We start from the raw sequence: 11,389 nt of genomic DNA on the forward strand, positions 1-11,389 counted from the left end.
TGGGGCGGCGGCTGGAGCGCTGCCTGTCCCGGCTCCTGCTCTGGGCCAGCCTGGGGCTGCTGCTCGTCTTCCTGGGCATCCTGTGGGTGAAGATGGGCAAGCCCTCGGCGCCGCAGGAGGCGGAGGACAACAGTACGTCCCGGGCCGGCGCAGGGGAGGGCCCTGGGGGCGCGAGCGTCGCGGGGACGACCCCTGAGCGCCAGGCTGCACCCCAGCCTTGGGAGCTGCCTCTGACCCGCTCCTCTCCGGACCTTCAGCCTGCTGCTTCCGGCGGTGGGAAGACAGGGCCCGGCTCCTGCCCGCAGTAACCCGCCTTCACCTTCTCCTGTTCCCCCTTTCTGCCCTGCTGTCCCATGTCTCCCTTCCAGCCACGTGCTGGGAGCAGTCTGCATTTGTTGTCACTTTTGTCCCAACCTCTGGTTTTCTCCAGAGAAAGCCACACCCCCCTCTGACAGGCCCACCCCCGACCTTTTCGGATTTTTCTTCCCTTTTCATCTCTTGCTTACTCACATTAGTGCCCATTTGAAGGCACCCCAGGTTTCATAGGCCAAAGAGGGCCTCTGGGTGGCTCCCAGCTTTGCAGTGGCCAAAAAGCCACTCCACGTTTTTAGACCTTCGGGCCCTCCTGTGTCAAAGGGGATGCTACTAGCCCTGCCTGTGAGACAGGTGTGGGAGAGCCTTTGGAAGAGTTGAAACTGATGTCACCGGGAGGGGAGGCCGTCACCTACACCCTCATGGAGTGGGTAGGGGGGCGTCTGGGGTTCCAGAACGCTCCGCCTTCCTCTGTCCACACCGAAGTACATGCCAGTGCGCGTCTGGAGAACACAGTATGTCTCCGGAGTAGCTGAGGGTCTGTGTGTTTCCTAAAAGGGAGCTTGTCCTCTTCCTGAACTCTGGGCTCTGGTCTAACAGAAAACGACATAGAAGTCATCTCATGAACGGAAGTGTGAAGTGACACTAGTTCTCCGACTTCCAGTATCCTTTGCAAAGCATGAATGTGACTGATACCATTCCCAGCCTCAAGCCAAGGCACATCTTCCCATGCTTAGGACGAACAGCCAAAACACAGGAGAGAACTAAACGGAGTCTTGGCTGTTTTGGGTGTGCACCGTGGGCGTGGGGGTCACAGACCAGTGCAGACTCCCCAGTGACTCGCCACTGCAAGCCATTTATCAGCCGTGAAGAGCGCAGCCACCTGCTAGACAGACAGTAGACCTGAGTGTCAGCTCTGACTCATATCAGAGGGTATAACGTTCACATTCTGCTGCGACGCTTTCGAGACAGCAGTTCTGGGGCCATGCGGGGACTTGCCCCTGTTTAAGACATCATTGTTTATGACTGTCGCATATGTTGTCTCTCTTGACTCTCTGGGCCAAAGGAAAGGCCCATTTAATCCCATTTTTTTTCTTCTAAAAAAATTTTTTTTAAAGAATTATTTTATTTGGGACCGGCAGGTGGTGTGTTTAAGGCAGCTGGACTCCCACATGGCTGACCGTGGTTCAAGTCCCAGACCTGGTAAATAAGATAATGACAATGAATAAAAATAAAACAAGTCTTAAAAAAGAATTATTTAACTTTAGGAACAGAGAGGTTCAGGACTCAAACCATGGTTGGCCATGTGGGAGTCCAGCACCTTAACCACCAGTCTACCTGCTGGCACGTCATTTAACCCCATTTTATAGATGAGGGAGTGGTTGGGTTGCCCCAGAACCTGCAGCCATCATGATCCTTGGGAAGAGGCCCCGACTCTCGCAGTTCCTGACCCAGGATTGGGAAGCCCTCACCTTGCCTTGTCTATGTGTTTGTAAACTTAGGCGACGGCTTTCTGACCCGCAGCCTCGGTTGGTGTTACTTCACTTCCCCTCCCACTCCCATTTGAGAGTGGTCTCTCCCTGTATTCTTTTCCTCGACCCACACTTCTAATTTCCTCTGTGTTTCTTTTCTTGGTCTCAGTGAAATTATTGCCAGTGGACTGTGAGAGAAAAACAGATGAGGTGAGTGTGAGTTTCTTAGCTTTTATTATTCCTCCTGAGGACGTTCGCCTCCATCAGGAGGTAAACTTCCCCAGAAAAAGATCATAATAGGATCATTTCGGGGAGTGCTTCCTGTAATGTCCCTGAATCACATCATGTTCTGTGATGTTTGTGTCAGACTCAATTGTGGCAGAGAAGGAGTACTTGAAATACAGAGGATTGAGCTCCCAGATCCGCCCCTGGGCTCGGTACAGAAGCTCTCCCATCAATCGGAGCATGGAGGACTTTGATCTCCTGCCTGAGTCTATCCAGGGGGGGATGCAGGAGGTTGTTGTTGAAGGACCTCTCGAGCCTCCCTGGCACAGGGAGGAAGGGCTGACAGTTTCGAAGCATCGGAAGACCAGCTTCTCAATTCTGCATTCTCCTTTCTGGGGGTGCATCTGTTGATCTGAAAATACCGTTCCAATTTGCATCGTCCTAGGGAGTTGGAAATACATCGTAAGTGGAATTAGCCCTCTTAGTCTGTGTTTAGATTTATTTTATGAAGCCTAATGTCCCCTACAAATAATATCTGGGGAAGGCCACATCCGTTTATGAATCGTGAAGGCAGCGTTAGCGGGGACGTAGGCTGCTGCTGCTGCTGATAGTCAGGGAAGATCAAGGCAGTAAATTTTCAGGTCATAAATCCTGCCCGGAGTCTTGTGCTGCCAGAGGGCATGACTTAGAAGTCTAATTATTAGGCGCCCAACGCCAGCCCGCCGCCAGCCCGCCCCAGCCCTCGCATAACGGATAACGTGCCTGGCGGCCCGGGGGTGAGGAAGAAATGTCGCAGCGGTCGTCTGGACACCCTGCCCGGGCGCTTACCCACGTGGATGACGAAGCATCTCTTCGGTTCTGATGCGTCATATTTGGGGGTTTTTATTACACTCATTTATTGCATTCATCCACCAGGTAGCTTTGCTTGCAGATACAGATGCATAGTAAGTTTCATCTGCCGTCTATCATAAAAACAGCTGATGAGGAGAGGGAGTAGCCCAGGGACGTAGGCAGGCAGGCAGGGGGAGACTGGAGTGCTCAGGACTGAACAAGAATCACTTTTCTGTAAGATGTCTCTGGTGATGTAAGTTTCGTCTGTCTTCATCAGAGAAGGCTTCCCTGCCCTCTGTCTGTGGGTTTCACGTCTCTGAGTGCATCAGACCCACCAGGGAGGGGCACTTTTTCTTCCTGGCCCCCTCTGAACTGGACTTGTGAACTCCCTGCCCGGGTGAGGCCAGACACGCTCCAGGTCCTCGTTAAAGATGGCCTCAGTGGGCCGGTGGCCTTTAGACGCCAGATATTCCACATTCGGAAACACTCAGGCTGCTCCGAGACTCGGCCAGCAGGGGTAGGCCAGGTCTGCCTAGGCTGGATCTGAGAGTTCCTGGGTGGCCTTAGCCCTAACGGAGGGTGGGCACAGGAGCTGGCAGGTTGGGAGGGCTTCTTGGCCTGGGTGAGACTGGCTGAAAGTCTCATTCTTCAGCTGGCCTGGGCTCACCCAGAACCCAGATGGCCATTAGAATCTCAGGTTTGCATTCTTGCCCCTCCCAGCTATGGAAGACAGTCACGGACACTGGTGTTCTTTCTGCCTTTGTGCCGTCGAAACGTGGGGACAGGCTGCAAGTGGCAATGTTGTCGTACCGGGCTGTCTCGCTGTCTGGTACCTTCTCTGCTTTCTCTGGTAGGCAGTAGCAGTCTGTGCGGAGTGGCTCGTATGCGAGCTCACACCGAGTCCTCAGCACTCTCCTCAGGAGGGCCCAAGGTTCTACCTGCACGCAGGGGAGTGGCCTGGCGGGGCAGGGCAGCCTCACTGCCATTCTTCTCTCTCCTAGCAGAGCCCCTACTCCAAAGCTGGGCTGCTGCATCCTTCCCACACTGCACCACCTCTGCCCCAAGCCCTTCTGCAGATGCACTCCAGGGAGAGCCGTGGTGCAGAGGCGGCGGCCTGCAGGGCAGTATCCCCTAGTTACTGGGTCGCGTCAGCTCTGCCTCTGCTTCCAGTGTCCTTTCCGGTCATTTCACCTGACACTTAGCAGCCATCTCTCTTTGCAGACTTTGTTTCCCTGTTTTGAAAGTAGGAGTTGTCCTGGGACCAGCAGATGGTGTAATGGCTATGTCATTGGACTCCCATGTAGTCGACTGCCATTTGAGTCCCGGACCCAGTGGCTTATACTCACTCCAAGCGCGTGCGTGCATGCCCAGGATCCCGACAAGAGAATAGAGGAGAAGGGATTGCAGAGTGGCCATTCCCCCTGGGGGGTGATTTCTCGCTTTCTGTCTCTTGTCTGGCGAGCGCACGCGCCCTATAGCAAAAACCTCTCCAAAGACAAAAGAGAAGTATGAGTTATCCCGTGCAGCTTAGTTCTCAACAGTGTGGTAGGAGAGGTGGAGACAGTCGCACACACCCTGCCCCAGCCGCCCCTTGCTGACTGGCTGTCCTGTTCCTTTCAGTTCTGCCAGGCCAAGCAGAAGGCAGCTTTGCTGGAACTGCTGCACGAGCTCTACAACTTCCTGGCCGTCCAAGCCGGTGAGTAGGTCGTCAGTCTGGGGTTGCCCGTGGTCCGGGGGTGGCCACTGTCCTCATAGCCAGGTTGCGGCTGGCTGGCAGGCAGCGTGGCACACTCTGCTGGGGTCTCCTAGGAGGCAGATTACAAAGCTGAGTCTCGGCTTCCTGTCACCCCCTCTCTGGCACATGAAGCCTCAGGTTTGGGAAGACACATTTGGTTCTTGCTCCTCTTTTTTTGGAGAATTATTTAATCTTATTCATCATCATTAGTATTATTGTTTTAATTTGACCAAGAAAGAGGGAGGGAAAGTGAGAAAGCAAGCCGCCAGGCTTGGGGCTTGAACCAAGTGATCAACCATGTAGGAGTCCAGCCCCTCAAGGAGTCCAGTTCTCCTTGCTGGGATGCCCACCCCTAACTCTTTGGGGGTTTGCGTGAACGTTACAATGAGCCAGGCCCCTCATCTTCTTAGAGCCTGTGTCCTCCACCACTGAGCTAGGCCAGGGGAGAGGTTTGTCACCTGTGCACGGAGTGGGCGGTATGTGGGGTGGGCCCTGGGGTCACGGCAGAGCTGACATGCCTCTCTGGCTGTGGGACTGGATATGTCCCTAGTCTTCTCAAGGCCTCAGTCTCTCCCTCTGACCAAGTGACCTCTGGCCTGCCTTTTCTCTACAAAATGACCCAAGTGCTGGGCTCCAGAGGAGGGTACTCTCAGACTCCACAGGAACACCCCTGAAAACTCACCCAGGAGGGCTCCCTGATGTTGGGTCTGGTGAGCTGGTTCATGGAGGCCAAGATGTGTCCTCCCCCTGCCCCTGGCATCCAGGAGCCTCAGAATCACTTGCTGCTGGCGGGGCTGGGCCTCAGGGTTAAAGGCCCGGACCCAGGCACCAGGTGGAGCCGCTCGGTCTTACAGGAGGTGGCAGAGGTGCCTGTACTTGCAGAGTCAGGTATGCGAGCTCACACCGAGTCCTCAGCACTCTCCTCAGGAGGGCCCAAGGTTCTACCTGCACGCAGGGGAGTGGCCTGGCGGGGCAGGGCAGCCTCACTGCCATTCTTCTCTCTCCTAGCAGAGCCCCTACTCCAAAGCTGGGCTGCTGCATCCTTCCCACACTGCACCACCTCTGCCCCAAGCCCTTCTGCAGATGCACTCCAGGGAGAGCCGTGGTGCAGAGGCGGCGGCCTGCAGGGCAGTATCCCCTAGTTACTGGGTCGCGTCAGCTCTGCCTCTGCTTCCAGTGTCCTTTCCGGTCATTTCACCTGACACTTAGCAGCCATCTCTCTTTGCAGACTTTGTTTCCCTGTTTTGAAAGTAGGAGTTGTCCTGGGACCAGCAGATGGTGTAATGGCTATGTCATTGGACTCCCATGTAGTCGACTGCCATTTGAGTCCCGGACCCAGTGGCTTATACTCACTCCAAGCGCGTGCGTGCATGCCCAGGATCCCGACAAGAGAATAGAGGAGAAGGGAGAGTGGCCATTCCCCCTGGGGGGGGATTTCTCGCTTTCTGTCTCTTGTCTGGCGAGCGCACGCGCCCTATAGCAAAAACCTCTCCAAAGACAAAAGAGAAGTATGAGTTATCCCGTGCAGCTTAGTTCTCAACAGTGTGGTAGGAGAGGTGGAGACAGTCGCACACACCCTGCCCCAGCCGCCCCTTGCTGACTGGCTGTCCTGTTCCTTTCAGTTCTGCCAGGCCAAGCAGAAGGCAGCTTTGCTGGAACTGCTGCACGAGCTCTACAACTTCCTGGCCGTCCAAGCCGGTGAGTAGGTCGTCAGTCTGGGGTTGCCCTTGGGCCAGGGGTGGCCACTGTCCTCATAGCCAGGTTGCGGCTGGCTGGCAGGCAGCGTGGCACACTCTGCTGGGGTCTCCTAGGAGGCAGATTACAAAGCTGAGTCTCGGCTTCCTGTCACCCCCTCTCTGGCACATGAAGCCTCAGGTTTGGGAAGACACATTTGGTTCTTGCTCCTCTTTTTTTGGAGAATTATTTAATCTTATTCATCATCATTAGTATTATTGTTTTAATTTGACCAAGAAAGAGGGAGGGAAAGTGAGAAAGCAAGCCGCCAGGCTTGGGGCTTGAACCAAGTGATCAACCATGTAGGAGTCCAGCCCCTCAAGGAGTCCAGTTCTCCTTGCTGGGATGCCCACCCCTAACTCTTTGGGGGTTTGCGTGAACGTTACAATGAGCCAGGCCCCTCATCTTCTTAGAGCCTGTGTCCTCCACCACTGAGCTAGGCCAGGGGAGAGGTTTGTCACCTGTGCACGGAGTGGGCGGTATGTGGGGTGGGCCCTGGGGTCACGGCAGAGCTGACATGCCTCTCTGGCTGTGGGACTGGATATGTCCCTAGTCTTCTCAAGGCCTCAGTCTCTCCCTCTGACCAAGTGACCTCTGGCCTGCCTTTTCTCTACAAAATGACCCAAGTGCTGGGCTCCAGAGGAGGGTACTCTCAGACTCCACAGGAACACCCCTGAAAACTCACCCAGGAGGGCTCCCTGATGTTGGGTCTGGTGAGCTGGTTCATGGAGGCCAAGATGTGTCCTCCCCCTGCCCCTGGCATCCAGGAGCCTCAGAATCACTTGCTGCTGGCGGGGCTGGGCCTCAGGGTTAAAGGCCCGGACCCAGGCACCAGGTGGAGCCGCTCGGTCTTACAGGAGGTGGCAGAGGTGCCTGTACTTGCAGAGTCAGACGCAGGTCCTAGGTCTGTGGTTTTACCAGGAAGTCAAGGTCAGGTGGGCTTGTGCTGGGCCTCAGCCTTCAGGGCCAGTCACGTGGGGGTCAGTCCGCACCACCTCCCTCCTGATGCTGGGAGCACCTCGGCTGAGGGGGCAGCCGAGCTCTCGTAGCATCAGAGCCCTCCCCGGTACTGCTCTGTTTGTCCCAGGTGCCCAGGATGTAAACTGTGGCCTAGGGGCGTTCCAGACCTTTGAGTCTCGGCTCTGGTTCAAGGACCAGTAGCATCAGCTTCACCTGGGAGTTTATTGGAAATGCAAACCCCTGGCTCAGAATCTCGACAGTAATGAGATCCCTGGGAGACGTGAGTGCACCGTCAAGTTGGAAGTCCTGCTCCAAGCTGGCCTAGTGAGCGGTCTTGGGGAGAGATGTCCTGGCTTATGCCCGTCAGAGTCCTGGCACCTGTGCCGTCTGACAAGCCTGGAGCACCCAGGAGTTACTGAGACGGGCCTCGGGGGTGTGGCTCCCTCCCCGGCCACACCCCCACCCCTGCTGGGACCAGCTGGGCCGGGCACTGTGCCATCCTCACAGGCTGTGGGATGGCTCAGCCCAGGGTGCTCCTGGCACAGTAGAAGCCACAGGCCCCTACCTCTGACAACTGGGTGACACGATGTGTCTGGATGAGGACTGAGAATCCAAAGTTCTAGGAGACGTGCTGCCTTCTAGCTGGAGCAGTCAGGACAGTGTGACGGGGAGGTGGCACTCACGCCAGGCCCTGAGACCCAGGTGGGATTGGTCATGTGCATACGGGGAATGGGCAGCCAACTAGGCAGGAAGTGGCCACTTCTGGGAGGAGGAGGAAAGAAGGAATGGCGTATGGAGATATCTGTTGGGCCCACCGTGGACGGCCTTGAGAGCACCAGGCCACCAGGGCTGGACCCAGCAGGCAGTGAGGGCCAGGGAGGCTCTACATGGGGAGGGACGTGCCGAGAGCCAGCTGCCGGCACCACAACGGAGCAGCAGCTTGAGTGGCGGTGTCATTTAGGCCGAATCATCTTCATGCATGTGGATTGGAGAGAAGACAGGAGGACGCTAACCAGAACGCCATGGAGGCAGCCAGGCAGGGCTAGCAAGGGCAGTCCAGTCCAGGTGTGGGGGAAAACGCAAGAAGCCAACCTGGGGTCTGGAAGCCCAGAGGGACAAGAGCGACTTTGAAGTCGGAGGGATTTGGCTGTGCTAGGAGTGGTGGGGACAGGCTTCAGTTCATTCTGGAGATTTCACAGTGTCATCGTCGGCCACTGCCCTGCCCCAGCACGGAGACTGGCATGGGAAGCCCTCCAGGCTGTGGCAGGTCAGGGCCGTCGGGCCAGGTATGAGTGTTAAGGGTCTCCAGCCTGCCCGGCTCTGGACCGTCCCTGCTCGCAGGGAGGCAGCTCCTGGCAGGTGAACCACACACATGCTGGCGAGAGCCAAGTGTTGTGGCAGGCCACCACGTCTGCAGCGATTTGGCTAAACGAGCCCCGTGGGGGCTTCTCGAAGGAGGTGGCCCTGGGGTTGGGCATGGAAGGCTGCAGGGCTGAGGTGGAAGCCAGCCTCCCAGGGTGCCCGGGGGAGCTGCCCTCGGCACGCCATGCTGAGGCCCCCTCCCCAGCACAGAGACACCCTTCTCCGTGGGACCATTTTGGACCTCTCTCTCCAAGACCCCTCAAAAGAATGGGCCTGGCATTCCAGGTCACCTGCCTGTGCCGTGAGTCAGAGCCCCTGTGGTGGCCGTGGCGTCCCTGCCTTCTTTCCCGGGCGGTGTTTATTTATAGTGCCATTCCCGTACCTTTCGAGGCTATCTGTCTGGTCCTTTTAAGGATCAATTGCAAACGGACCTTGGTATTGGGCAGCTTTTTAGTCATTTAATGCAAATCGCCGCACTGCTTTGCAGGTCAGGTTTTAATGATCTGGAATCGATCCAAGCTAAGTGGCTTTTGATCTTGCTGCGGAGCGAAGATGCCCCGCAGAAGCCGGGGAGCCGCCGGGCCACATGCTCCTTATTAGAGCTGATGGCTTGATCCGTGCTGCAGTTTTTAGTCCGTTTCAGAAAGGATTCTTTTTTTTTTTTTTTTTACCTCTTCTTTGTGTTTGAATGTGTGTGGTTTTTTTTTTCTCCTAGGTAATTTCGAGTGTGGAAATCCAGAGAAGCTAAAAAGCAAATGCATCCCCGTGATGGAGGCCCAGGAATATATAGCAGTAAGTGGGCTCGCTGCTTATCCACCCCCGGGGGCCTGGTGCTTTCGTATTGATCTTTCAGCCCTGCATTTTCCCCCCTGTTTGTTTTGTGTTTGCTTCATGGCTTTCCAGCTTTCCTTTCCTTTAAACTTCGCGGTGTGTCAGGCGACCTCAGGTCAAGGCAGCCGTGGTGGCGACGTGCCCAGGGCAGGGCCTGCTGTGCGCAGACGCCTGGCTACCTGCCCCTCTGCGAGTTCGCCTTTCTCCCTTCTCAGCGTCCAGGGTACCCGTCTCTGCCCGATAACCCTCATCCAGACCGCTAGGGTCCACCGGAGCTTCTGATGGCCTCACAGTGGTGGAATTAGGGCACTCGGGAGCTGGCAGGGACCTTAAGGGTCACCTAGTTCGATTTTCATTCCACAGATGAGGAAACCGAGGCCTGGAGAGGGTCAGGGGCTTGCCAGAGGCCGCAGCTGGGGCCGGCTGCCAGGCCTCCACCCCCGACCACACTTTTTATTTTAACCCGAGGGGAGCCGCCAGCTCTCTGCCCTAACGCTTCAGTCCTTGAGAAGATTATGTTCTCCTGGCCGCCTTGGACGCGTTGTTTTCCCACGTGTGCTTCCGCATCGCCTCCTCCCTGGCTCTCTCAGCCCCAGATTTCCTTCCTGCCAGTTTGCTGTGCATTTAGCGGAACGCAGCTCTGGGGCATGCGGAGGACACGGAGCCGGCTTCCTTAATCCAGCCTCACAATAACGTTACCCCAGCTGCTCCGCCCAGACGCCCAGACGCACCGCTAATCTCCTCCTGCCCCCACAGAACGTGACCAGCAGCTCCTCCGCCAAGTTCGAGGCCGCGCTGACCTGGATACTGAGCAGTAACAAGGATGTGGGCATCTGGTGAGTGTGGGCGGGGCGTCACGAGGTGGCGGCACAGCCTGGGCGCCTGCAGCCACCGTCCTTGCCTGTCAGCTGACGCCCGTGTTCCAGCCGAGCTGTCTCAGGCCCGAAGCTGGAGGCCCCGTCTTAGCCGGGTCAGGTGGGCCAGGCTCAAGCCAGGCTGCAGAAGCAGCGATCTGTGGAAGCGTTGCAGGAAGGAGCCGTTTCCGGATGAGCTGCTACCCAGGTGTTGGAGCAGTCGCCTGGGGGTCCAGCCAAGTCCTGTTTCAAGTAACCCCATCCAGTGTCTTCACTCACCGACCCGCATGGCCTGCAGGAGAAGGCATTTTTCTGCACTCCTTCTCTTTGGGTGCTAGCTCTCATTTGTAGATGAAAAGATGCTGTATGCTGGTTTTACTCAGCATGGACGATGTGTACGGAAATACTGGGTGTTCTGGCGGGGCAGCCCTGCCTCGTGTCGGTCAGTGCAGCACGGTGAGCAGAGAGACTAAGCCCTGCGTGAGGCCGGCCAGCCCAGGGGAGGACGCAGCAATGCTGACGCCCCCGCCGGGAGGGGCGACACCTGACCCCTTCCCAGTTCTGTTTGTCAGGATGTCTGCTCAGGTTACAGCTCCTGCTATTAAAACGCACTCGAGGGTTTTGTTCTCTTTTCCTCTAATCCACCCAAATTACTAATTCCATCAGCAGTGCAGCCGGCAGAAGCCCCTCGGGCAGCTCAGCCTAACGCTTGATAACGGGATGCGTGGCACGATTAAAATTCCTTGGCTTAAAGAAATAAATAAATAAAGCTGCCCCGAGTGGCTGAGCGGTTTTCCCGTGTTGGCGAAGGTGGAAGAGAACACGGATTTTATCCTCACTGTGCTCCCCACAGCCGCTAACCCCAGAATGACGGCACTCGCCGTTTCTTGGGGAGTCAGATATCGGGCCTGATGCTTCCACTACCAACCATTCCATGCGCAGCTTCCAGAGCGTGGCATCGTTGCCCTGGCTCACCCAGCTGGAGTCAGGTGTCCCCGGTGTCCACGTCCTCGTAGGTCCTGAGGCCGGCTGACCAGGGACCGGAGTGGAGGCGCTGTGGCGGGTCTGGCCTC

At 56.6% G+C, this 11,389-nt stretch overlaps 1 protein-coding gene across 1 annotated transcript in view; it reads left to right on the forward strand.

Moving 5' to 3' along the window:
* Window positions 1-11,389, forward strand: part of LEMD2 (LEM domain nuclear envelope protein 2) — a gene marked incomplete at its 5' end in the record, with an annotated part of 18,057 nt that continues 6,668 nt past the window's right edge. Inside the window, 5 exon segments of the mRNA XM_006144212.3 lie at window positions 1-132; window positions 1,954-1,994; window positions 6,198-6,273; window positions 9,347-9,423; window positions 10,219-10,298. Of these exon segments, the coding sequence (XP_006144274.2) occupies window positions 93-132; window positions 1,954-1,994; window positions 6,198-6,273; window positions 9,347-9,423; window positions 10,219-10,298 (314 nt within the window).

The sequence above is a fragment of the Tupaia chinensis genome, unplaced genomic scaffold (genome assembly GCF_000334495.1).
Source record: "Tupaia chinensis unplaced genomic scaffold, TupChi_1.0 Scaffold000116_1, whole genome shotgun sequence".
NCBI classification, from domain to species: Eukaryota; Metazoa; Chordata; class Mammalia; order Scandentia; family Tupaiidae; genus Tupaia; species Tupaia belangeri.